This window comes from Balaenoptera acutorostrata, chromosome 1 (genome assembly GCF_949987535.1).
Source record: "Balaenoptera acutorostrata chromosome 1, mBalAcu1.1, whole genome shotgun sequence".
Classification (NCBI taxonomy): domain Eukaryota; kingdom Metazoa; phylum Chordata; class Mammalia; order Artiodactyla; family Balaenopteridae; genus Balaenoptera; species Balaenoptera acutorostrata.
Genome location: NC_080064.1, coordinates 152,373,746 through 152,401,688, shown reverse-complemented (window position 1 = coordinate 152,401,688; position 27,943 = coordinate 152,373,746). Strand labels below are relative to the sequence as shown.

At 37.2% G+C, this 27,943-nt stretch overlaps 1 protein-coding gene across 4 annotated transcripts in view; it reads left to right on the top strand.

The window, feature by feature from the left end:
- DTL (denticleless E3 ubiquitin protein ligase homolog) overlaps positions 1-27,456 on the top strand; it is a 37,231-nt gene extending 9,775 nt beyond the window's left edge. For 3 of the 4 annotated variants that reach the window (XM_007184981.2, XM_057533825.1, XM_057533832.1), the window contains 10 exons: positions 3,295-3,360; positions 4,578-4,690; positions 5,952-6,025; positions 7,894-7,997; positions 8,313-8,417; positions 11,085-11,197; positions 16,581-16,670; positions 19,075-19,210; positions 24,687-25,519; positions 27,346-27,456. In XM_007184981.2, coding sequence (XP_007185043.1) covers positions 3,295-3,360; positions 4,578-4,690; positions 5,952-6,025; positions 7,894-7,997; positions 8,313-8,417; positions 11,085-11,197; positions 16,581-16,670; positions 19,075-19,210; positions 24,687-25,519; positions 27,346-27,444 — 1,733 coding nt within the window. In that variant the 3' untranslated portion in view covers positions 27,445-27,456. Of the gene's footprint in view, positions 1-3,294; positions 3,361-4,577; positions 4,691-5,951; positions 6,026-6,129; positions 6,223-7,893; positions 7,998-8,312; positions 8,418-11,084; positions 11,198-16,580; positions 16,671-19,074; positions 19,211-24,686; positions 25,520-27,345 lie in introns of those variants that run through there. The other variant, XM_057533840.1, reaches the window with a different exon arrangement.
- Positions 27,457-27,943: the final 487 nt, after the last annotated feature.

The following is a 27,943-nucleotide window of genomic DNA, read 5'->3' as shown; positions in this document are numbered from 1 at the left end:
TTAAGTGTGAATCTCTAGGAGGTGGGCCAGGCATCTATTGTGTTAAAATTCCTCAAGGGATTCCAGTGTGCAGCTGAGGTTAAGAAACATTCTTGATCCTCCCCAAGACCTTATGCTATCACTTACATCCCCACACCTCCTCTGTCTTCAAGCTTTCCTTCTCTTGGCTCTTTCTCCATAGGAAGAACTCAAGCATATCTGTGGCCTGTCCAGAAAGAAACATCTTAACCTTGTATTCTCCTTCAGCTATCATCCTGTCTTATTTCCTATCTCTTCTAAGTTTCTTAAGAGTAATCAAAACCTGGTTAAATGTCCTCATCTCAGTTTGGTTCAATCCATTCCATCTCTCTTCCTGAAATCACCCTGCCTTCTACTTGTTCAATATTTGACACTTCTGGCAAGTTATTTTAAAATTCATGAAAATTGTTTTCTTCCTTGGAATCTGTGATACCACTCCCTCTGGTTATCAGTATTTCTGTTTATTCCTTCATAATTGCTTTTGTGAACTCCACTTCTTTACCTAACTTGAAGTGTTGACATGGCCCAGGATTTGGTATTTGGCCATCTTTTCCTTTCAGTCTGTACCTTCTCCCTGGACAGTTTCATCTATTCCAATTTTGTTTTGTTTTTTGCTCCACTTATATTGAACCAGATTGTATTTCCAGCTTTCACCTTTTCCTACAAGCACTTCAAGTTCAGCATACCTAAAACTGAACTCATGATTTCCCCCAGCAGCACCATCTTTCCCCTGTCTTCTGAAATCATTTCTCTTCAGCCTGAAGAACGTCCCTTAACATTTCTTGCAGTTCGAGTCTGGTTGTAATTAATCCCCTTTGTTTTCCTTTATATGAAAATTTCTTTATTTCATCTTCATTACTAAAGGATATTTTTGTTGGATATAAAATCCAGGTTGACAGGGTTTTTCCTTTCATTACTTGAAGGTGTTGTTCCACTGTCTTACATGGTTTCTGTTGAGTACTCTGTGGTCATTCGAATCATTTCCCTGTATGTAATATGTTGTCTTTCCTGACTGCCTTCGGGATTTTCTGTCTTGGTTTTCAGCAGTTTGACTGTGATGTGTCTAGGCATGGTTCCCTTCAAAGTTATCCTGTTTGAGGCTTGCTGAGCTTTTTGAATTTGTAAATGTACAAATATGTGTCACTGAATCTGAGAATTTTTCTGCCGTGATTTCTTGAAATATTTTTTCTGCCCAATTTTCTCTCCTGGGACTCCAGTTACTCATGTATTAGACTTTGAAATTGTCCCATGAATCCTTGAAGCTTTGTTCATCTTTTTCAATTTTCTTAAATTTGAGATATAATTAACACCCCATAAAATTCACCCATTTAATGGGTACATTTCACTGGTTTTTAATTTTCTTATAAAGTTATGCAGCCATCACCACAATCTAAGTTTAGAATGTTTCCATCAACCCGAAAAGAAACCAGAACCTGTTAGCAGTACTTTCCGTCTTACCGGCCCTACACAGCCACTGAACTACTTTCTCTCTATAATCTGCCTCTTCTGCACCTGCGTATAAATGGAACCACACAGTATGTGGTTGGCTTCTTTCACTTCGCATAATGGTCAACCTTATTTTTCTCTCTTCCTCAGATTGAATGATTTCTGTTGATCTGTCTTCAAGTTCATAGACTTTTTCCTCTGTTTCTCCAATCTCCTCTTAAGCCTATCCAGTGAATTTTATCATTTCAGAAGTTGTGGGCTTGGGTTCTAAAATTCCATTTGTTTTCGATAAGTTCTGTTTGTTACTCTGCTGAGATTTCTCACCTTTTCATTGATTATGAGTGTCTCTTTATTTCACTTGACAGTCATATCTGTTTTACAACCAGACCTGATAAGTCAACATCTGGGTTGTTTTGAGGCTGGCCTCTGTTGATTTCTTTTCCCTTGAGAATGGCGCATTTTCCTGGCTCTGTATATGGCAAGTAATTTAAGATCATACCCTGGGCATTGGGAATGGTGTGTTGGACTCTGAATTCTGTTATGTTGCTCAGGAAAGAGTTGGTGTTTTTGTTTTAACAGGCAGTTAAATCATTTAGACTCAAATTGCATAATGTCAAACCTGTGGGGAGGCAGTCAGTTCAGAAGATTGGATCTCAATTCAGTTCTTTAATTTAAGCCTTAGTTGCAAGCTGCTTTTAGCTTTCCTATGCACATATGGTTTGGGGGTCAGCCAGAGACTTGAGCTAAGTTTAATCACAGAATTAGGGTTTCCCTTTCTCTGCTCTCTCCAGGCTTCCCCACTTCCTCTGGCAGCTCTTGTTGCCCCTGTCCTCTTTTCCTAGTTCCTCTGGCTTGAAAGATGGTCTTTTTGTTGGCACTTTGGCTGCCTGGTTCTGATGCTACAACTGTGGCTGCCCTCAAGGTAAAACCTCAAAAAATCAGGAACTTACCCTAGGCCAGTCACTTACTTCAGGTGTTGACTCCCTTACAAAAATTGTATGTTTTTGGTCAATCTCTATACGCCCCTCAAGTAGCTGTTTTTTGTATTTTGACCAGAGCACTTATCTAATTAATCCACCTGCATTAGCTGTAAACTAATGCAGGTGGATTAATTAGATAAGTGCTCACTCTTTCATCAGGAAGCAGAATTTTTTGGTTTAATTTTAAAGAATAAAGTATGACAGATAAACTGGAGTTCCCCTGTGTTCCCTCCTCCGATCTCACTGCCCTCTTTCCATCCCCAGAGGCAACCCCTTTCACAAACTTTATGTGGATCTGGTTCGTATCTTTATACTGAGACAATACAGCTTGGAGGTTTGGAATATGGGCTCTGGATACATACTGCCAAAAATAATAACCTTTGCAAGTTACATATCCTCCCTGTGCCTTAGTTTGCTTATCTGTAAAATGGGGATAATAATTCCCACCTAATAGGGTTGATAACAAGGATTGAGGTCATTTATAAAAAAGCACTTAGGATAGTGTCTAAAACTTAATAAGCACTCAGTATATTTTGGTTATTGATTATTTATCGTTATTCTTACTACAACTTTATAGTATAGTATTTCATGTGGTTTTAAAGAAAATTTACAGAGAGGGATTATTCTATCAAGTTTTTGCTCAGCATAAGCATTTTGAGTTCTTTATAATCCTTTCCCTTCACAGCTTTGTTTTCTTATTTGTGTTGAGCTATATATTTTATCATTTTTAATCTCCAGTGCCAATTACAGTACCTAGCATATAATAGATACTCTAGGAAATTTAAATTGAAATATATGTGTCACTGACTGGTTTTGTTAACTTCTTGATAAACTGTTTATGTGTCTGCAGCTGTCTTCTGTACAGGTGGAAGAGATGGCAACATTATGGTCTGGGACACCAGGTGCAACAAAAAAGGTAATCTAGTTCCATTTTAATTTTGATATATGTGGGATTGCCCCATAATAATTCTGAATGAAAGAATCAACTATTTCACCTGATTACCACCAGGGGGCACATGTTCATAAACCCCAATTCTGCTCTGTTCAGTTCTCAGGATCTTAGTGATTGTTTTAAGTATTACCCTCCATATTTACCTCATATTGTCTTCTGAACTATAATGCCATTTACCTAAATTATTGATGGAATTGAAATTATTAGTACATGATCTTTTATTTTAATTTTAAAAATTTGGGAACTTTAAAGAATTGGATTAAACTAAATATAATTATACTCACATTGCCCCATGATGCCATTAAGCAGAAAGCAATGATCATCTCCCTGCTTCACTTTTTTTTTAAAAAATTATTTTTAATAGGCTATTTTTTAGAGCAATTTTAGATACACAGCAAAATTGAACAGAATGTACAAAGAGTTCTCTCTGTACTGATATACCTCCTGTTCCCACACAGCCTCTCCCACTGTCAACATGTCCAATGTCCAACCAGAGTTGGACATTTGTTACGATTGGTGAACCTACTCTGACACATCATTATCACCCAGTGTCCGTCTGTACTTTACATTATGGTTCACTCTTGGTATTATACATTCCCTTGGTTGTGACAAACGTATAGTGACATATACCTACCATTATAGTATCATACAGAATAGTTTTTCTGCCCTAAAAGTCCTCTGTGCTCTACCTATTCATCCTGAACGCCCCCCTAACCTCTAGCAATCACTGATCTTTTACTATCTCCATAGTTTTGCCTTTCCCAGAATGTCAATTGGAATCACACAGTATGTAGCCTTTTCAGATTGCCTTCTCTCACTTAGTAATATGTATTTAAGGTCTGTTTATGGCTTGGTATCTCATTTTTTTTTAGCACTGAATAATATATCATTGTCTACATATACCACAGTTTTATTCATATATTCCCCTACTGAAGGATATCTTGGTTGCTTCCAAGTTTTGGCAGTTATGAATAAAGCTGCTATAAATATCCATGTGCTTATTTCCTTTTTATACATCATAATCGCACCACAAGAGATGTAGTACAGTAGCCCTGCTGGCTTCTAATTTCACTAAATTAATAAAGAATATAATTAATTTTGACATCTTATATATAAATGTTACATTCAGCATGGGAATAAAGTTCTGAAACCTAAACCATTTACCTTGGAATATTTTTCAGATGGATTTTATAGGCAAGTGAATCAAATCAGTGGAGCTCACAATACCTTAGACAAGCAAACCCCTTCAAAACCTAAGAAGAAACAGAATTCAAAAGGACTTGCTCCTTCTGTGGTAAGGTTTTATAGCTGTATACATGTGCGCAGATCTTGACAGTAGCATAGAGTCTCATTTTAGGGAATTCGTTGGGCATAAAATAGGAGCTAGAGATTCAGCCAATGAATGGGAATCTTCATTTCCTCTTGATGTCACTGGTTTATTGCTTAATACCAGTTCAGTACCTACGGTACTGGTACTCAAACTCTAGTGTGCAACAGAGTCACTTGGGGAATATGTTAAAAATTCAGTTTCCTAAGACTCATCCCTAGAGATCTCCATGCATACACATCATCTACAGTATGATGTGATTCATTAGGAAAGGGAGCTGGGTAGTTTGAAGAAGCATATTAAGTACCATGATACAGTATTCTGTAGGGGAAAGGAATCCCTGTTGTTCTTTTCATAATACAAACTGCAGAAAAGATATGGGTTTTTAATTTTTTTATTTTTTTAATATTTGGCAGAAGATTATAAAACATTTTGAGAAATATTGGGGTAAAATATAGTACCTCTTTAGCATATTATAGTCAAAGCTCAAACAATGCCCATAATACAGCTTTTTTCTTTAAGAAAAATCACCAGTGTTCTTATTTGAATTTGTTTATTTTTCTAGTATTCTTGGTCTGTAGAGTCTTAGTTAATATTTTGGGGACGTGTGGTTGCTAGAACATTAGGACTTAAAATTACACGGGCATGAATGGGAACTGACAGGGTTAGCATGTGGTTTTTGGAGGCCAGATGAAGTTAAAATGAGTAACATTTCAGACATTTCATCAGATTCTTAGCCAAGAAAACTTAACAGCAATTAGGAGGTAAAACTCTACTAGCTCCTTTAGATATTTCAGAGCATGTAACCATCTTTCATTCACAATTCTTTAGACACTCCTATATGACAATCTGGATAGACGGCAACATTTTATAGATGAAACAGGTACAGGTTAAATGAGGTTCCTAAGGATAGACGGTAGGGATGATTTCAAGTAGAGCCAGTAGACTTAGACAAGTACTAAAATCTTGTGTTAATCACCAGTTTTTTCTTGAATACGAGTCAAAGTGTTCATACTATGTAATACAACATGATGTTTAGGTCATTTTCTTGCTAAAATTACTTCTTGGTCTGCATATATATCTGACTAGGATTATTGGAAGGGCAAGATCTAGTCATACTCAGTTTAAGGGAAGAAGCCATCATTTTAGCACCTTGGTCTCTTGATAGTGAAGATTGTTATACCCAAAATAGGATTTCCTTCTTTTCTTTTTCTTCCTTGTGCTATAGGATTTCCAGCAGAGTGTTACTGTGGTCCTCTTTCAAGATGAGAATACATTAGTCTCAGCAGGAGCCGTGGATGGGTAAGAGGAGTCTTTATTTCTTTGTTCTTTTGGTGAGCTGTCTTTCGTGAACTGTGATGGGGAAGTCACCTAGACCCATTATAATTCAATGTGTGTGCTTTTAGCTTTCAACATAGTGAGTACCCAGCTGAGAAGAGGAATTACAGATCACACTGGAAAATATCTAGTTAGGACTCTTGCTCAAATAATTAAATGAGGTAATGTATCACACTTAGCACATTTATAGCATATAGGAGGAGTGTTGGCTGCTGCTGCTATTATAGAGAAACTGGCTGGGTAACTTGCTTGTCTGTGCAGTATAATTTAATCAAGGATTCTTATTTTGAGGAGCAAAATTTCTGTTACAGGTATACATCAGAGATATTGCAGGTTTGGTTCCAGACCACTGCAATAAAGCTAATATTGCAATAAAGTGAGTCACACAAATTTTTTTGGTTTCCCAGTGTATATAAAAGTTATATTTATATTATGCTGTATTTATATTAGTATATCATAGTTTATTATATTACTATATAGTTATATTTACATTATAGTCTATTAAGTGTGCGATAGCATTATGTCTAAAATAATCAATGTACAGACCTTAATATAAAAATATTTGATTGCTAAAAAATGCCAAAACAATTATAATAGTAACATCAAAGATCACCAATCACAGATCACTATAACAAATATAATAATGATGAAAAAGTTTGAAGCATTGGGAGAATTAGCAAAATGTGGCACAGAAACATGAAGTGAGAAGATGCTTTTGGAAAAATGGCACCTATAGACTTGCCACAAACCTTCAATTTGTAAAAGAACGCAATATCCGCAAAGCACAATAAAGCGAAGCACAGTAAAATGAGGTATGCCTGTATTTTGGATTTTATCTTCTCTGGTTTAGTAATATCCTAAAAGGAGGAATCTGATTCTGGGCATGTAACTGGCATTTCTGGGAGCAATCTAACTAGATTGATAGGCCTAAAGACTTTCACATACTTTCCTTCTATGATTGCTCTGAATTTTTGGCTTCCAAATAAGTTTGTGATACTTCTTGACTGTTTGCTTTGTTGGAATTTAAGTTCACTGAGTATAGGGGCTCTTTCTTTTTAAAATTCTCTTCTTTGCCCCATTTTTGCCCATTATATCTCCCAAGGCATCCCTCCCTTCAAAAGTTTTAATTTAAAAATATGATGGCTTAATAAACTAGAATTTCTATTGTGTCCTCTGGACACTTAAACTCTTCTGTGGACTGAATTCTCAGGCACAAATGTAGACTTATCTAAAGGTTATTAGTTATATTTGTAAATGGCTGTGAAATCTTTGCTTCCAAGGATACTTCCCTTTTATAACCAAGCTTGTGTTTTCAAGTTGCCTACAAAGTAGATGTAGAAAATTAAGAAAATTATTCCAATAGATGAAATGAAAAAATACTTTATTTCACAGGAAAATTTGTTTAGACTAGATTACTTAAGGAGTTAATATATAGAGATATAACCATAGGGACAGAGCTTAATACTTAATGATGTCAAAGGTTACATGCAGAATGTTAAAGGCTTAGGAAGTGCTTTTTTCTGAAAACAATGAAACAATGATTATCAGCAGTCAACCTTCATCTTCCTCTTCCGCTCCCTTGAAGTAAACTCAGGGCAACCCGTCAGTGGGTCAGATCACATCTGTTTCCTTTCTGCCAGAATTGTTAGCCTGACATTGGAGACAAGAGTACGAGATAGTTCAATCTGTTTCCCAATGGCATATCCTCACTGTACCTGGTTGATGTGCCAGAGGCATTAGATTAAAAGTCATTTCACATTTCAAGCGTAGTTGAAACTGATTGGTGTTGGAGAAGGACTACAAAATAACTATTTCTTTACCTTGGTTTTTAGGGTAATCAAAATATGGGATTTACGTAAGAATTATACTGCTTATCGGCAAGAACCCATAGCATCCAAGTCTTTCCTGTACCCAGGTAGCAGCACTCGAAAACTAGGTAAGCCTTTGCGTATTCATTAGGACTTTTTTGTAGGGCTTTTTTGGATATGTAAGTTTTTGTTAAAATTTTTAAAGTAAATATCAAGCTAGTTTTCAGCAACTATTATTCTCTGTTGACTTGAGAAACTAATATATGGAAGTATCTTTTTGAAGTTCAAAAGATAGAAACTCCCAAGAATAATTTTGGTTTGTATATACTTTAGGGAAGAAGAATTCTGATGATTCTTCTTGTGAAATGATCTAAAAAGATCATTTTCTCCTCAGTTCTACTCTCCTTCATCAGCACATGCTAACTAAAGTTTCCTTTTTCTAGGATACTCAAGTCTGATTTTGGATTCTACTGGCTCTACTTTATTTGCTAACTGCACAGATGACAACATCTACATGTTCAATATGACTGGATTAAAGACTTCTCCAGGTAGGAGCTTAGTCATTCAGATTCTCTTTCCTGGAAACTAATATGGTGTTTTTTGTTAATGAGAATTTAATGTTGATTTTTTTTTTTTTTCTGTACCAAATTTATGAAGACATATAAGGACTTTGGGGTCTTTGATTAGTTCCAGTGATGTTTTCATAGATGTATTTACCTTGTGATGATTTCACAAGTGAACAGAATCCTGCTCTATATGGTAACTTAATAGTGAGTCTGTCCCGAAATTATACCCCTTTGGGTATACTTAAAATTATCTCAGTTTTTGTGGGATAGAGAAGGCTGTTCTGCCCGGGTTTTGTCCTGTTTGGGAACTGTTCATTAAAATTAGGGGACCTCTGGGTGTTTTCCCTAACCTCACCTTTTTATTTTTCTTTGAGAAAATTATAAGTGGAATCTGACTTTAAAGCTGATAAATGACATTTTAAAAAATCAAAGTTTTTCAAGCATACTCTAAGAGGGTATGAATTTGAATTTTGAATTTCATCATTTTAAGAACATTATCAATTATTTAAGCAAGCTGCATATTTGTAACCTACTTCTCAGGTATAGCTCTGTCAGAAACTGACTTTGAATTCTATAACCAATCCCTAGAGCTACCCGGTTCCCAGTAAAGTAAGATGTGTTGATAAAAAAGAAATCTTAAAATAGTACAGAATTTAGCTGGGCTCTTAGAGAAGTTTCTAAAGACTGACCCCTAGCCATTGTTAGGACTTCGGTATCTGTGGCAGTTACCCAATTGGTATTTTCAATGCCCTGGGTTAGGTCTGACGTTGTCTAAACAAGAATAAGAGTATATGGAAAAGGGAAGAGGTTTTATAACTTTGCTTGCTGTCTTCGTGAATGGAATTAGAACTTGGACAACTTCTGATTTATTTAGCCATATAAAACAGACTCTTTAAAATTTTTCCCTAAAAGATAAAAGCCTAATTATATTATCAGATGTCCAAGAGCTCTTTCTGTATCATTTTGTTATAGTGTGGCACCAAAAGGGGCTTTGAATTTAGTTGTCCTTCTGCCATTAAAACAAATATGCCCAAGGCCACTTTACTAATAATTTAGTAACCTTTTCCCTGTGCTCCTGAAATAATTTGATTGGCTCTCATATATAGATAAGTAGGTAAGTAGATAGATGGGTATGTTCCTTAGAAATTGAAAGACAGACGTGTGTGTGTGTGTGTTGGTGACACATCTGGTAATTGCTCGTCTTTTTCAAAACTTTAGAAAGGGTCCTGGACTCAATACTTGATCTCCTATACTTTTAATTCACAGCATATTATTACACTAAGTGATGTTCATAGAGATGACTCTGAAGCACTTTAATGAAGCATTTTAAAAGCCCGAACTGTCAAAGATTAAACTAAACTAATTAAAGCCAATATAGGTTTTAGAAGGATTTTTCACATGGTTTGAAATATTTACTGTGTACTTTATGTTGGCTTTCTTAGACCAGCAGAGGGCAATGAATTCTTACGAGTTTAGTGGGAAATTTGGTCTATAGTTTTCCATTCATAGCTAAGAGTTGAGAAAGATGAACAATTGTAGTTTTGGAGTTGTAGTCAGAATAAAGGAGCCTGTTTATTTTGTGGGGATTTATCTATCATAGTAGCTCTATAATATGTGTATCTGAATTGATTCATATCCTGCTTAACTTTCACAGTAATAGTATTTGATGTGGGGGTTATTTGATGTGCAGGCTTTTTCTTAAAGGGCTATAAATACAAAGGTTTTTTTCCAGTGTTATTCTAGCAAAAGGAAGGGATTTTTGTGAGTACTTACAGAAAGCTGTTAAGTCCCTTAATAATTCTTTTTTCCCCTCCATTAGAAGACTGGAGTGAAATATATTTTCCTGCCTAAATGTATCCTTAAATTTTCTAATGACTGAGATTTTTTTCTTTTATTTCCTAGTAGTATTCTGATGCCAGAGGCCTCAGGTTTTGGTCTCCTTAGGATAAAAGAACCTGTCAAGCACATTACGCTAGATTGGATAGTGAGAAGTCTAAACCTAACCTAGTTGGAGTATCTTACATATGAATATATAGCTTACCCCACTGGCCACTTCTACTCTTCAGCCTATTTAAAGTGCTAGATTAAAGGTTACCACATCTCAGATAAGCTATCCATAAATCTTAACTCTCCTTTCATTGATTTTTACCTATTCATACAACAAATGTTTGAAGATCTCCTCTGTTCAAAGCATTATAAGGTCTAAGTGAGGAAAGAAAACGATATTTACGAAATTTATCCTTAAGAGGTTTAAAGTCTAAGAGGAGGAAAGACCAATGTTTAATGCAATGGAAAAAACCTAGCCCGGGGTGGGGAGAGAGGGTCTAATAAAGGTATTTTACTAAAGGATTGGACCCCGGCTCCATTCTTGCCCTTTAAGAATATTTTTCATCACTTTCTTCTCTGCATCCAGCTCCATACCAAGTATTTGGGCTTAGATTGTGAGATTGGGTCTAATATAAAGCCTCTTTCTAGGATTTCCATTCTTTTCCTGCCAATGTCCAGTTCTTTTTTATTTGGTGACTAGCTTGACCATCTGCTTCAGTAATCAGTACACTAATAAAACTTGTTAGAACATGTATACTCTGCATTTATTTGAAAACTGGAAATAACAAGAGCCAAGTAATTTGATTTTTTTTCCTCTGGCAGTGGCTATCTTCAATGGACATCAGAACTCTACCTTTTATGTTAAGTCCAGTATTAGTCCAGATGACCAGTTTTTAGTCAGTGGCTCAAGTGATGAAGCGGCCTACATCTGGAAGGTAAGTTACCAAACTTTCCCCACAAAGGTGAGGCTGAAGTATTCTTGCAAATATTTCTTCTGTCCAAGATGAAGTAAGGTTAATGTAAACACATACTTTAACTTTTCTGTATCAGATGTTTAGTAAAAATTGCTTCTTGCCTCTTAATATAGCCAAAACTTCACTCTGATTCTGACAGAAGATATCACACTTTCATGGTCAGCTTCTCAGAAATTGACAATCTATATCCTCCAACAGTTTTACAGATTATCAGGAAGTTGAGAATTCAGAAGACTGGAAAGAATCTTCAGTACTTTGTCTTGCTTCCTGGAAAAACTTGCTGTTCTGCCTTTCTGCCCTGTTTTCAAACTCTCATTCAAAACACAGTGTTTGAATCCTAGAATCCTACCCCCGAATCACACTTGCAAAAAACACTCACTCAAAAATATTCATATAATAATTATGTTCTTTACTCTCCTCTAAGTGGCCAATCTTCAGGTTATTGAAATAGATGTGGTTGCTTTGTCAGTTTTGTATATCTTTAATAGCATTATTTATTCATTTATTTATTTATTTTACAGATTTCCCATTTCTGTTACAGAAATTTATAATTTCTTTTTTTACGTTTTAAATAAACAGTGGTTCTAAAGTGACTACTATAGGCTAAGAAACTTAATGCTGTCAATTTGAAGTCAAGTGGAGAAAATTGAAATATAAGTAGCACTTGCTGACCACTGGAAAATGTCTCTTGTGGAATAATTAATCATAGAAATGTCTGAGTTCAGAGAAAGAATAAGAGCATTAGGCAGTGTTTTCCTAGGGCTAGAAATTATTATCTTCCAGATTGCCCTATAATATCATAAACTTCCTTGATATTGGTGAATTGAATGATCAGAGTTCATGCATTTTGGATTTTAGAGTCATAATGTCTAAAACTTCATAGACCTATAGGTTCAATATTATCAAATTCCTTCTCAGGAGGAAATTGTATCATTCTTAGTACTGCCAATCTCTAGAAAGTCATATCTTTAATGCAGGACAAGGGTAGATCCTGTCAGGTATGAAGCATAATTCTTCAGCTTAATTTCATCTGGTCCTGAGGGAGGTACTAAAAAATGCTTTTTCTATATACCTCTAGGTTTGCAACTCTAGTTGCAAAAATGCAACACTACCTTATCAAAAGCTTTAGTAACAATAACCTAGATGGTCACAAGGTGGAGATATTGTTCTATCTAAGATGCTTTTGTGTTGACCTTACCTCTTTTTTTTCAAGCACATTTGTTGTATTTATAAAATGAAAAATTTGCTTATAAAATATACACTTGAGAACCCCCTCTTATGGTAAGAGTTTTTACATAGCTTCCTGTCTATAAAATTCTTCTGACTTGAGCTTTAAACTTTATGTGACTAGCACTAATGTTTCTGTCTCATAATCTGGTCTTATGCTGCGTATTTATTGCCTTTTGGTTTTCCCTTTCCCCTTCCCTCACTGTCTTACCTACATTTTCCTTCTCTACTTTGGTTCCCAACTTAGTTAGAGGATTTTATTCCTACCAAGGTCTGTATCTTTTTAAGTTTTTTCTTAAAAACAAAATTTCAGACATACCAAAATGTATAATAAAGGATTATGCAAAAAAAGAAAACTTTAGGCACTGATCATTTCTTTAAATCATTTAAAATCAGCTTCTTAATTATATATATACATAATTAAAGTTCCTCCCTAGCTCTAGTACAAATGCTTGCTTTTTTTTTTTTTTTTTTTTTTCCTTCTTGGTTTCAAGAAATCAGGGTTGAGGGATGCTTCCTCTCTTTAAAGACATGCAGTAAAGATACTTGGCGGTTCATTAGTAACCCATTTTCAGACATCCAATCAGTGGGTATCACACACATGGGTGACCCTTTCTGAATTCTAGGCTGGGTCACATGTCGGTGCTGAATGATGTGGTTCAGACATGATGTTCTCCTGCCTGTCCACACATAACTCAGTGTGCAGGTTCTGATATTTGAGATCCTGGCAAACTTACTGCTCCTAAAATTGAATGTGCCTAGTGAGGTGGCTCAGTTTCTCTTTTCCATGATAAGGAAAAGTGGGAAGGGTGTAGTTTAAAAAAAATTTCACACAAGCTGAGTATTCAGGCCGTTAGGTCAGAATTCTCTCAGGTGTTAGGATTCTCCTATGCCAAAAAAGCCCATGGGCCCAAGAAAACAGGGTGAAAGAAGGGAGTTTTATATCTCAAGACAGAAGAGAATGGCCTTTTAATCCTCACCACTGGCCAGGAGATGTAACGTAATTAGACTTTCTGACACTGAGGCCTAAGACTTAAGAATAAAAAGATTTAATATTATGTTATTTTTCTTTTTAAATTTCCTACCTCTTGTCCTACCCTCACCCCTACCCACCTCCCCTTCCCTGATTCATTTCTGATAGAGCCACTGAATAGTATTGAAGTGGTTATAAATAAACTGATTCGGCACCGTCATTCTACCACTGACTGGCGAAACATTGAGCCTGACACGTTAGGAAGTATAAATGATCTCATGGCAAAAATGAAGATTAGGTTTGGTTTCTAACTGGGCAGAGTAAGGAGGTTTTTTGAGGAAAGGTGCTGATCTTTTTTGCATGTTCAAGTATACAAAATGTTTTATGAAGTCTGTAGGTTAGAGCCAGTTACTTCATAGTTCTGGGAGTTTTAACTTTGGAATTTCTCATGCCTTGAGTTAGTCTTTATTCTATAACAACTAAAATTTGTAAGAGAGGACAATTTTCTGTGATTTGACCATTCCCAGAATGCATAGATGTTTAAATGTCTCTTGGATTTAATAGTCTCCTCTTCCTGTTTGAAAGTAGAGGGAGATTTTTAAAAAATGAAATTCTCATTGTGATAATATTTTTATAATAATGAAGTGACAATAAATAACAACTTATTTGAATAAAAATGAAGGATTTAAAAGTCACCTGAGTTTCATTAGAAGAAATTAATCTTCTTTGAAGTAGTCACCAAGTATAGTTTACCATACTAGGATAGTCCTCAACTGTGAAAACACTTGTTACTAACATTCATAAAAACTTGTTGGACATTAGTTCTCATTCCAGCCCACAACATGCCCTTCCTTCCACTTTTTTTTGTTGAGATAGAATTTGTATAATGTAAAATTCACCATTGTAGTCACCTTAAAGTGTACAATTCAGTGATTTTTTTTTCCGTATAATCACAGTATTGTGCAACCATCCCCACTGTCTCATTCCCAAACATTTTCATCACCCCATACCCTTTAAGAGTCACTTTCAGCTTCTGGCAACTACTAACCTATGTTCTGTCTCTAGGGATTTGACTATTCTGAACACTTCCTATAAATGATCTTTTATGCCTGGCTTTGCTTTCACTTAATGTTTTCAAGGTTTATCCATGTTGTTGCATGTATCAGTACTTCATTCCTCTTTACGACTGAATATTCCACTCTATGTATAGACCTTGTTTTACTTATTTATTCATCAGTTGATGGGGATTTAAATTATTCCACTTTTTGGCTTTATGAACAAAGCTACTGTGAACATTCATGTACAGATTTTTGTTTGAACATGTCTTCAGTTCTCCTGGGAGTGTATACCTAAGAGTAGAATTGCTGGGTCATATGGTAATTAATTCTGTGTTTAACTGTTTGAGGAACCTTCCCCTCACTTTTAATGCTGTGTAAAGTGCCTGGCTCATGGTAATCATTTCAGTAAATGCTGACTTTTGTTACTATTATTATTCCTGCCTTATTATCAAATTGTAAAAAGTTTTTCTAACAGTTCTACCCTTTGTTTTTTTTTCTTTTAAATCCTATAGATAAATGCAGGAATGTACATACATTCTATTGGTGGATATTTGTTTTTTCTTGACATTTATTTTAATCTTTGGTATAGACAGTCAGGTTTTCCTAGGTATTTTAATGCCTAGGAAACTGAGGAAGGGGCAGGATCATGAAATGAAGAGCTAGAAGCAACAGGCAAGCAAACCAATGAGTAAAATAATGTGTTGTTACCAGGGAGGGTCAGGAGGACATGAGGATTTCCTCTTCCTTTTAACTTGCTGCTTGCAGTACTCCTTGGGCCTCGGGTAGAGAAACTTTATGGGCTGGGGCCATAAAGAATTTCTGTGACTGCTGAGATAGAGACTATCTTGAAAGTCTTTTCTAAAATATGCTACCTTGTGAAGGAATGAGCTCTTGTTCTCTGTGGCATTGTAGCAGTAGACAGCAAGTGAGGTCCTTTTAGATCTCAAGAAAAAGCCCAGCAAGGCAAATTAGATTCTGCTCTTTGTCTTCTTTGGCTTTTTGAATCATTACATATGTGCCATTTAACCCAAGAGAGGAGTAGTAATAACTGAGTTGGATAACCTTATGAATCAGTGTGTCGAATCTCTTTAACTACAGTCTGAGGAGTCCATTAAGCTTACTTAGTCATTCTCACAAATGTTCTTCCCAGAATGCCTCCACTTTCTTCATACAAATGAGCAATGATTCAGAGCCTCAGGAAAATGAAAAGAGAATAATTTCTCTTTTTCAAACACACGTGCTAATAATAGCTGTGTGAGTTTGTACTCCATGTTGTGCTGATTAATGCCCATGGCCTCTGATAGGGATTGACAGCTCTTGAATGAGTCAGCTGTCAAACGCGTATCACTAATGGCATCCAATGAGGGTGAAAATATTCTTAGTCACATGTGTAGTACTGCACAATGTGACACTTCTTTAGACGTTAAAATGTATTAAGATGTGGCAATACTTAACTTGAAAATTCAAGATTTCTCTAAGCAAATGAACTTAAATAAAATTTTAGAGGAATTTTTTTTCCAAAAAGGATACAAAGTGCCATGTAAAATATAGCTTATACCCCTTCAAAATGAAGGAGAATAACTTTGGGCTTTCTTAAAAGTCAGTGAGTCTTCTTTTGGAAGAAAGACTGTCCTCTTGTCCCAAGAGATCTGCTAGCATGTCTCAGGTACCTTCAGGACTTAGTAAGTGCAGCGTTCCTGGAAGTAGCTGACTAGAGAAGATCTAAAATTATCTAGGCTCCACTTGAAGTGTACTACCTAGCTGCTGAACCTTACCCTTTCAGTCTTGAGTTTTAGTCAAAATACGTATAGCTAAGTTGTCCTGATTTGAAATAAGACCTGTCCTGGTATCTAAGCTCATATTGTTTACTTATTTTGGCTATTTTCATTGTTTTCTCAGATTAATGACAGAAATACTTTCATTGCCCATTGGGACTTTTTCTGAGCTATAAGTAGGCATGTCTAGGGGCTTTTGGTAACAACCCTAAAGCTCTCTAAGGTACAGATATGGAGAGATTCGAAGCCTCTGTCTGGCAGAACTACCACTGCTCTGCTGACTTGTTTGTTTCTTTTTGATGGTGTGATAGGTCTCCATACCCTGGCATCCTCCTACTGTGCTCCTGGGTCATTCTCAAGAGGTCACATCTGTGTGCTGGTGTCCATCAGACTTCACAAAGGTTTGTAGGTGAATCTGTGGTTGGTTTAAAAAGTAGATCACAGGTTTGTAGGTTTTCCCAAGGTTAGCTTGAGAGTTAATACAGACTTTTATGTTTAAGTAGACATTTAAAAGATCTAGAGGCCATCCAGGATCTGTATCATCATTAATCACACATATTCTGTTTTTTATACCAATAGATAAACTGTATTATGCACTAAAGAATAAGTGGATTTCTTAGTTGCCTAGAGTCATTCCTTTCCTAAACATAGAATTTAAGTCTTTAACATTAATAAAATTTCATTTTAAAATCGAAGGTAAAAAGAAAATCTAAGGTGAAAACTAGTGTTTCTAACTTTCTACATATTATCAATGTGGTGTATTAAAGGTAACACCTTGACTGTTCTTCGCAGTTCAGTTTGGGTTCTCACATGCCTGAAAAATGCTTTCTGTGAAGTCTTAACGTGGTAGGCTGTCTGTGACTAAACTAGAGAAGAAGTAGCTCCAAAGTATTTTAGACACTTTGAAAAGAAGAAAATATACTCACTTAAAAAAATTTTTTAATAGTGATACTAAAAACAAGTAAAAAACCTGAAAGGTAGAAATCCCAGAAACATAAACAAACTCCACGTATATGTAGGGATTTCATATAATAGTGGCCCTAGTTCCACTCAACTTCTCCAGTCCCCTGCCTTTGGTCTTCGGGTTATTTTGGGTTTGCAGGAAATGTCCCTTCTGTGGAGAGCTCCTTTTCATCTATTATGTTTTGAAGGTTTGTTGCCTATTGTTCCATCTGTTTTTTTATCTTCCAGAATCTTCTCATGGTCTGATCTACTCATGGCATCCCGGCTAGCTTTCCAGTACTACTGTGGATTTCCTTTTATTTCTATATCCCTATATAACCATTTCTGTGATGAGCTTCATGATAGACTTTTTTTGAAATCATTGCTTTAATCACCAAAAATTACACCCCAATGGCATTTTCCCTCTAAGATTCCCTGTGATTTCCAGTGAAACATCTGCTTTTAATGTGGAATTTTATATCTTCATAGAACTTACTGAGATGAATTTTTTTATTATTCATTTAATTATCATCTTTTTCCATCCATCGTATATTGCCCTTATCTCTTTGCACAGAAAAGACTCAAAGGAAGTAGCAGGGCTGTTTACTCATACCAATTTAACAACCACCTTTTTAAAAGGTTCTTTAAAATAATTTTGTCCCGAGCCTAGAATTAGGAAGATAAAATACTGCTTTAAAAAAAAAAAAAAAGATTTACACTTTGAAATTGGAAAAACTTGGATTTAAATTCTAGCTCTGCCACTTAATTGTGGTGACCTTGGGCAAATAACTTTATTCCCATTTTATGGATGAGGTTATTTGAGTATAAGGCTTTTTATATTGTGAGAATTAAATAAGATAAAGAACATAAATTTTCGGACACTCAGATTTAGTAGTTGCTCTGTAAATAATAACTTGTTTATAGACTATAGAATAACTGGGGATTCCAGGCATTTCTTTTGAGCAGTTAAATATGTGTGTCTTCTTTTGGCCTCCTAGTGAGGAAAGGAAAAAGCTGCCAGCCTCTTGGGGACCAAGACTTAAGAGAACGTGTGTTCTTTTTTTTCCTCTCTCTTTAGTTACTGAAATAGAGAAATTATATAAACAAATGCTGGGGAACAGCTCTGGTACCAGTGGCCATTTGCCACAAGCTCTTCAAGCTGGACTTTCTCTGCCATAAAAGGCTTGGGACCAAGATCAGGAATGGTTAGATATTTTTAAAGGGGCAAAGGTTATTTTTAACTTTTTTCAGTCTAGTGAACGTGTCGTTTTCCCAGATTGCTTCTTTACCTATCTGAAAAAGAATCTTAGGGAATGGTTTCATTCTACTTGCCACAGCATACTAGGGTCATGGACTAAATCAGATCTTGGGAATAATCCCATTACTTTAACAATAAGCCAGAACTTGAGGAAGTCAGAGGAAAGTCATACAAATTAAATGTCAGTGACATACACTGACTGATCTTTTAAGAGAAAGAGTAAAAATGACATCTTAATTTAATTACATGTTTCGTAGTTACACAGAAGGTGATAAAGATAATGACTTGCCCAACTTCTTGAGAATAAAATGAAATGAACCTGGTTTTATAGTAGAGCTTTAGGTAGCTAAGAAATGACTGGTCACAAAAGTCATACCAGCAGAATGTATATAAAGAAGAAACTAAAGGATTCACTTCGTTGGAAATCTGGAATGATTCCTGAAAGCAAGGAATGAAAGTATCTGACCTTTCAGATAACGTTTTCTATATCCTGTTACATCAGGCAGAATAATTCTCTAATCATGAGCCCTTAAGACATACCTGCTTTTTACTTTGTTGTGAATCTTTGATTGAAACTTATTAACTCCCTTCCTGGTTCTCTGTAGATTGCTACCTGCTCTGATGACAATACACTGAAAGTCTGGCGCTTGAATAGAGACTTAGAAGAGAAATCAGGAGGAGATAAACTCTCCATAGTGGGCTGGGCCTCTCAGAAGAAGAGAGAGGCGAGAGCTGACCTAGGTAAGGATCCCATGCATTTTTCTAAGTTTTTTAATCGTTTGATTGGTTTAGTTCTGTAGTACAGATGGTGAGCTAGATTTGATCTTATTTGGTATATTTTCAGAGGAAAGTACCGTCTCATTGACATTCTTTTTAATACATATTTTCTTAACACTACTATGTTTATCATCTACACAAGGCAGTGGAGTACACCGGTAGATTTATTTTTTAAGTATTTGTTGAACATCTACTATGTTCTAGGCACTGTTCTAAGTTGCTGGGGATTCAAAATCCCAAAGATGTAAATGAAGCTTACATATTAGTGTGAGAGTCAGTAAACAAGTTAAAGAAGTAAAATTTGTCAGATGACAATACGTGGTTAGGGAAAAAGGAAAGAAGGAATGAGAAAATAGCAAAGCATGCTGTTAAAATTTTAAATTAGGTACCCAGGGAGACCTCAATGAAAAGATGATATCTGAGTAAAAAAATTGAAGTAATGAAGTAATAAGCCATATGGATATTTTAGAGAATGTTCTAGGCAGACAAAACAAATGCAAAGGCCCTGAAGCAGGAGCAGGACTGGCATATTTTGTGTTCCTCAAAGAGGCTAATGTAGCTGTAGTCCCTGTGGCTAAAGCGGGCAAAAGAGAAGAGGGGAATAAATAGTAGTGGAAAATAAGGTTCCTGTACGATTTTGGCTTTTATTCTGACAGACAAAAAGCTGTTAGAGGGTTTTGAATAGAGAAGTGTATGATCTGACTTTTCTTAACTTGACCATTCTAACTTCTGTGTTGAAAACAAATTGTAAGGGGATCAGGGTAAAAGCTACAAGCTAATTTAAAAACTCATTGAAATATCCCAGAAAGCAATGATGGTGACTTAGACCAAAGAGGTAGCAAATGGTAGGACAAAAAGTCTTCAAAATCTGTATATATTTACATGATGGAGCCAACAGAATGTGCTGTGGGATCAGATGTGGGACGTAAGGGAGAGTTATCAAGGATAACTTCAGAATTTTTGGCTTGAGAAGCTAGAAGGGTGGAGTTGCCGTTAACCTATATAGGAATCACTGCAGGAGGAACAGGTTTGGGGGAGGGAACAGCTGGATATGTTGTTTGATATTATTAGACATCTAAATGGGGATGTCAGAGAGGCGGTTAGATGTTTAATTCTGCAATTTAGGGCTGGAGTTGAAATTTGGGATTCATCATCATATAGGTAAAAGGTAGCTATAGATGGAAAAGAGAATAGGTCTGGGGTCTGAGCCTTGGAACGTCCTAATATTGAGAAATTGGAGAGGTGAAGGGGCAGGTACAACCTGAGAAGTAAGAGAAAAACCAGGAGAGTATTGTGTAAACTAAGGAGAGAGGGATGAATTTGGTCAGATGTTTTTGGCATGCAATGTAAGATGAAGGCTAAAAACTGACCTTTAGATTTGGCAGTGCGGGCAGCCTTAGTGAGAGCAGTTTTTGGTGGCGTGTTGGTGGCCTGATTAGTGTTGTTCAGGAGGATGGGAGAAGAGAAGGCTCTTTCAAGGAATCTTCCTAGAAAGGAAAGAAGAGAGATGAAGTGGTAGCTGAAGGAGGAAGCTGTGTTGAAGTTTGTTTTGGTTTGGTTTTGTTTTTAATGAGAATATAGCATTTTGTATGTGATTGAAAGGATCCTATAGTGAAGGGGAAGATCGATGCAGGGAAGTTTGCTGGACCAGTGTCCTCGAGTGAGGGGATGATATCTAATATACATGTTGAAGAGTAGTCCTTTGTCAGGGATGTGGATAGTTCATGCATAGTAACCAGAAGGCAGAAACATAGGCACAGTGAAGGTAGGTGGATAAATGGGATGGTCAGAACTTGTGGAAGTTTCCATCTGTTCTGACAGCTTCTGTTTTCTTAGATAGGAATCAGGATCATCAATTGAGAATAAGGATGAGGGGTGGAGGTGATGAAGATTTGAGGAGAGAAAAGAAAGTCTGGAATAGTCGTATAGAGAAAATAGAACAGTAAATGGACCAGGGAAATATGATGTTGGGCATAAGAGTCAACCTAAGACTAGCACTCATTCATTGAAAGTGAGCCGTCAGCATGGTTGTGTGTCTGCTGCACAGGTACAGGTACACTGTAGGTGGAAAGTTGGTTTTAACCAGTCATGTGGTATTTTTTTTTTTAATTTTTTTCAGTAATTTAATATTTTATTTATTTATTTATTTTTGGCTGCCTTGGGTCTTCGTTGCTGCGCGCGGGCTTTCTCTAGTTGCTGTGAGCAGGGGCTACTCTTCATTGCGGTGCGCGGGCTTCTCATTGCGGTGGCTTCTCTTGTTGCAGAGCAGGGGCTCTAGGCTCACGGGCTCTAGGCACCCGGGCTTCAGTAGTTGGGGCATGCAGGCTCAGTAGTTGTGGCTCGCAGGCTCTAGAGCGCAGGCTCAGTAGTTGGGGCGCATGGGCTTAGTTGCTCCACATCATGTGGGATCTTCCCGGACCAGGGCTCGAACCTGTGTCCCCTGCCTTGGCAGGTAGATTCTTAACCACTGCGGCACCAGGAAAGTCCCTCTGCTGCCTTGTCTTTATATGTATTTTTTGCTCCCTAATTTTGAAAAACAAAAATGAATTCCATGAGGAAAAAGCCATCAGCATCGCCACCACTCATACGCAATTTCAGTTAACATTTCGAGTTATTTTTTGAGATTTTACTCCCTTATCCATAGAGATTTTCTTGTTAACGGAGTCATAGTTATACTACAGATATATTTGGATTTCTTGAGGATTTTTTTCACTGAACATGATATTCTAAGCACTTTCCATGTTATCTTTTTAACAAAACATTTTGAATCATCCCCTGGGTAAATGGTCCATAGTTTACCTAGCTATTCTATTGTAGTTGGGCATTTTATTTCCAATGTTTTGTGGGAAAAAAAATTTTTCTGAATTTAGGGTCCCCATGTCCCATTAAAATAGATTCCCAGAGGTGGAATTTCTGTGTTAATGACTATAAACATTTTAACATTTTTGATGAAAATTATGTTTCTTTTAACTAGGTGTTTTTGTTTTTTTAAGATTTTTTTTGATGTGGACCATTTTTAAAGTCTTTATTGAATTTGTCACAGTATTGCTTCTGTTTTATGTTTTTTGGTCTTTTGGCCACGAGGCATGTGGGATCTTAGCTCCCCGAACAGGGATCGAACCTGTACCCCCCGCACTGGAACGCGAAATCTTAATCACTAGACCACCAGGGAAGTCCCTAACTAGGTGTTTTTAGTGTGTCATTAATTATTCTTAGTTTTGGAAGTCAAGTCACAAAAAAGTTACATATGTTGACCAACTTGTACCATATTAATAACATTTAGCCATTATTGAGTATTAGCACAGTTGTTCTAGGGACCTACTTGGATTATCTCGTTTAATTCCCCAAACAACCGAAACTGAAGCTCAAGGAACTTAGGCTTGCCTAAGATCACACAGCTGTGAAGTTATAGTAGAATCAGAGTTCAGACCCTTGCAGTCTGATTCTAAAGCTCGTGCTTGGAAGCACCTTGCAGTTACTGCCTCCTTTAACCCAGCACAGCAAAGCGAAGTTCAAACTAAGCCTGAACCAGGAGTTAGACCTAGATTTCTCTGTCTCTGGGTGATGCTAGAGTTAACTCTGAAGAGCACTACAGAGCAACAACCTGACGCAAGGGCCAAAGGCTGGTGCGCTGGCCATTCGGCCCTGTAAGCCAACTTCCAGCAATGGATTGGCTGCTGCTCCTCACACTGCCGTTTTGAAAATTATGTTCCTATGCTTTCCCAAGCTTCTAATTGCCACCCCAACCCTTCACTGCTGTCCTGGACTGCCTGTCTTCTCTTCTGGCCCTTTTAACCTAGTAACTAGAAGGCTTTAAATCCCAAGGCACGGCCCCTTTTACCTTGTCCTACTTTTCCCAGTCAGCACCTGCTCTGTTGTTTACTATTCTTTCACTGTTTTCAGCCAGAGATTTCATAGCACCGTCAGGGCGAATGGTTCTCTGCCTTGTCTGTGCATCATAGCCACTTGTGGAACTTTTTAAAAGTTTGTTTGTCTCCAGAAATTGTTCAGTAGGCTCGGGGTAGGGGCCAAGTACCTGTATTATTATAAAGCTCCACATAAGTCCGCTATGCAGCCAGATTGAGAACCTCTGGTCTAAGCATTACTAAGTGACAAAAATGATTATCTTAAAGAAAAGGAAACCTTACCTGTTCTATCTCAAGTACTTGCTGTAGTCTTTTTTTTAATAACTTTCTTTTTAATTTATTTTTGGCTGTGTTGGGTCTTTGTTGCTGCGCCCGGGCTTTCTCTAGTTGCGGCGAGCAGGGGCTGCTCTTCATTGCGGAACACCGGCTCTAGGCGTGAGGGCTTCAGTAGTTGTGGCACGCAGGCTCAGTAGTTGTGGCTCGCGGACTCTAGAGCGCAGGCTCAGTAGTTGTGGCACGCGGGCTCAGTAGTTGTGGCTCGCAGGATCTAGAGCGCAGGCTCAGTAGTTATGGTGCAAGGGCTTAGTTGCTCCGCAGAATGTGGGATCTTCCCGGACCAGGGCTCGAACCCGTGTCCCCTGCATTGGCAGGCGGATTCTTAACCACTGTGCCACCAGGGAAGTCCCAGTTTATAAGAATTTGCCTGAAGTACTTGTCATTGCCTGTAAACAAGGGACAAGACACATAAAGAAGAGTTCTATCCGCTATTTGATTTGCTTTACAGAGAGCGTGCGTTGAGTTTCTGAAATATTCTTTGACATTCTTTGGCTTGTGGAAAATCATAAATTGTAAATTAAGGTGGAAAGCTACATGAGGCCTGATAACAAGTAATTGATGGAATTACTTCTTATGGAGATTAAAAACTATCTCCATTTAATAGATGTGGAATGCGAGGCAGAGGAGGTGAAATGTTGTGCCAAGTCACATAGTGATTGTGCCAGACTGTAGACCTGTACGCTCCTTAGTGTGCGGTGCCTCTCTGCCCTGTGCTCAGAAGTATACACAGGAATGCTAATGGCAACTTTACTTATGAAAACAAAATATCATTAACAACCCTAATGTCTTACTGTTACCTTAGAATACTTTGTAGCTGTTAAAAATGATATAAATCTGTATTAATGTGGGAAATGTTCATGATATGTTATGAAGCAGGTTACTAAATATTTGGTACATCATGGTCCCATTTTTGTATAGAAAAAAGAGATGTATTATATCACATGCACAAGTATAGAAAAAACACTAAAAGTGGTTCACTTGGATGCTGTTAAATTTTTCTGTAATTTCTAGATTTTTACAAGTATGTGTTTTACAGCAGGGTGTTTGGGGGGCTGGCAGTTAGGAAAAGGGAAGGAAAATGCTAAAAGGGTCCAGTAAGAATCAAATGACTTACGTGATCTACTCACTGGGAAATCAACCCCTGGATGATTAAGTTAGCTATAATTTTCCTCCATGAGAACTCGGGGATATTCTGTGGCTTTCACTTCTGATTTTTGTGACCCTCTTTTCTTTTTCAGTAACAGTGACAAGTAGCCAGAGTACTCCTGCCAAAGCCCCCAGAGTAAAGAGCAGTCCATCCATTTCCTCCCCATCATCAGCAGCTTGTGCTCCAAGCTGTGCTGGAGACCTCCCTCTTCCTTCAAATACTGCCACATTCTCTCTTAAAACCCCTCCTGCCAAGACCCGATCTCCCATCAGCAGAAGAGGCTCTGTGTCTTCTGTCTCTCCCAAGCCACCCTCATCTTTCAAGATGTCCATTAGAAACTGGATGACCCGAACACCTTCCTTATCACCACCCATGACTCCACCTGCTTCTGAGACCAAGATCATGTCTCCAAGAAAAGCCCTTATACCTGTGAGCCTGAAATCATCCCAAGCAGTGGCTTGCTCTGAGTCTAGAAATAGAGTAAAGAGGAGGCTAGACTCAAGTTGTCTGGAGAACGTGAAACAAAAGTGTGTAAAGAGTTGCAACTGTGTGACTGAGCTTGATGACCCAGTTGAAAAGCTTCATTTGGATCTGTGCTGCCTTGCTGGTAACCAGGAAGACCTTGGTAAGGACTCTCTAGGTCCTACCAAACCAAGCAAGATTGAAGGGACTAGTATGAGTGTCACAGAGCCTCCTTCTCCTGCCAGTCCTTATGCTTCAGAAGGCTGTGGAACGCTACCTCTTCCTTTGGGATCTTGTGGAGAAGGCTCTGAAGTGGTAGGCAAAGAGAATAGCTCCCCAGAGAATAAAAACTGGTTATTGGCCATGGCAGCCAAACGGAAGGCTGAGAATTCGTCTCCACGAAGTCCATCGTCCCAGACCCCCAACCCTAGGAGACAGAGTGGAAAGACTTCTCCAGGCCCGGTAAGTTGGCAGTGGTAGAAGATGCATTTCCCAACTTGGCCAGGGCAGGCACAGATCTCTTCTCAGAAGTCAGAATGCTTTTTTTTTTTTTTAAGTAAATCTATTTATTCCTAGGACTGCCAGATTTAGCACATAAAAATGCAGGACAGATATTCATGGGACATATTTATACTAAAAGTTTTTCATACTAAAAGTTATTTGTTGCTTGAAATTCAAATGTAGCTGGGTGTGTCCTGTATTTTATCTGGCAACCCTATTTACTTCCATTAAAATCCCATCTGTCAGGGTCCATACCCCTCAGCCCCATTGCCTGATTCATCAAAGCCTTCTTCATCCTCCAGGATATGAATTCAAAAATATCTTCCCTCTCCTTTGTTTAACATTATTCCCTCCCCTACCCCCCAGCCCCTGCAGCCTCTTTTTATAGATTCTCTCCCCTTTTTATAGACAAAGCTGTAATTCATGGACAATTTGCCAACATCCATAAATAGATTTTCAATATGTAATTACAGCTTATAATTATTTAAAATAAAGCAAAATTAAGATACTTACAAAGCAATTTAAGTGAAGAATCCTTCTAGATTTTTATGATTTCTCCACAGTCTTTTACGATCATCTTGCTCACACCGGTATTTTTGGCAACTCACCTGTATCTGCCTTTTTTTTAAACATTCAGTTTAACTTATCTTTTTATTTAACTTAGATAATTTCAAAAACAGATATTGCTGGCAGAAATAGCTTTGTGAACCTTGAAAAGCAAGTGACTCATTATGGTGGAGGCAGAAGTAGCTGTGAGCATTGGGTGAGCTATGGACACCAGTCAAAGGGAATAGAAAGCTTCTGCTACTCAGTTTGCAAGTTAAGGATGGAGGTGGGTTAAGGAAGTTTCTCCTGTAGTTCATAGTAGCTCTTTCTCTGTGTTAGGGAGAAGGTGGAAGAATGATTGAAACCCAATTTAGGAGTCATGATCAGTAACATCTGCCCATTTAAAGGGCAGAAGCTAGATGACCTTAGGCCAGTTCTAGTTTAATAAGTGCTCATATCCCCCTCCTACTGTCATGAAGCCTATCCCTTAATTTTAGAAAAGATAAACTAGAAATATTTTAAAGATTACTTCAAACACAAACTCCAAGACCTGCTACAGAATATTAAAAAAAAAAAGCTATAAGTAGTCTTTCCTTTCTTCTCTCAAAATTATCACTGTAGGTGATCTTTGCCCCTAGCTAAAATTCCTATTATAGGAATTTTATTTCAGGGAGCTGGTCCGAGCTATGTTTTAGCAGAAAAGCAATTTGAATAAAAAATTGTTTTCATGAATGTGTACACCTTAAAGGCTTTAAAAAATAGTGCGCTGGTCCAAGATATTTCTGGCTTTATAATTTCAATCTTTGAAGCTTAAGTTTCTTTAAAATAATTTTTTTCTTTATGTACATGTTGATAATGTAGACTTCAGAAAGGGGTGGTATCTGCCATTTGAATACTTATCTCGTTTGTAAATTTGGGAGGGTGATTTACTCACGTATTTCAAAGAGGATGGTAATTGTAACCTCTTTGGTTCCTATTATGAGGCTTAACTGGTAAATATTTTCTGTTCACATGAAAAATCTGTTTCTTCCTTCCTTGCATGTTGCCTTAAATTTTTCTGTATTTAGTACAAATCAACCAAAAGAGACATTGCCATCAAAGTATTTGAGACTGAAATCTATCTGACTAAATAAGCAAATTTCTAGGCATCCTATCTTAAAATACCCTTAGTGATAACTTGCTGAGGTAACAGCTGAACTTTATCTTAGACAATCTTTAAAATCTAAACTTTCTTCTTCTAGGTTACCATTACTCCCAGCTCCATGCGGAAAATCTGTACATATTTCCATAGAAAGTCCCAAGATGGCTACTGTAGTCCAGAACAGTCAACAGAATTATAGATTCTCATCTGAGTGAGTTAACTGAACTTTGACCCATTAAAACAAGATAAAAAATTCAACAGAGTGACTCTGTAACTCTGGTTTTAAGAAAGCTACCGTTTTTTCCTTTTTAGAGAAAATCCTTTCAACTCCGAAATTTACCTAGCCTGGTTCTACTGCCATGGTGTACCTGCAGCTTCCTCGGAAAGAATGCTGTGTTTAAATTTCATAAAGTAAGTTTGTCACTGTGTAACATTTTGAATGAGTAGTCTTTACTTTTTAAATTATGCATCTTCTGTACAATAATGACATCCCATGTCATAGAGGCAAAAAAACATGTGTTGTCTCTTGTTACTCTGAAACTTTCTGGGCACAGTGGAAAGAATCTGCGGGCCACAGCAGGAGGCCTGTCTGTGAAGGTCAGCTGCTGAAGAGGACCCTGGGTCTCTGCTGCTTCCAACAAATACAGTTTCATATAAAATATATATAATCTTTTCACTACATTTTTGTGGGTATTTTT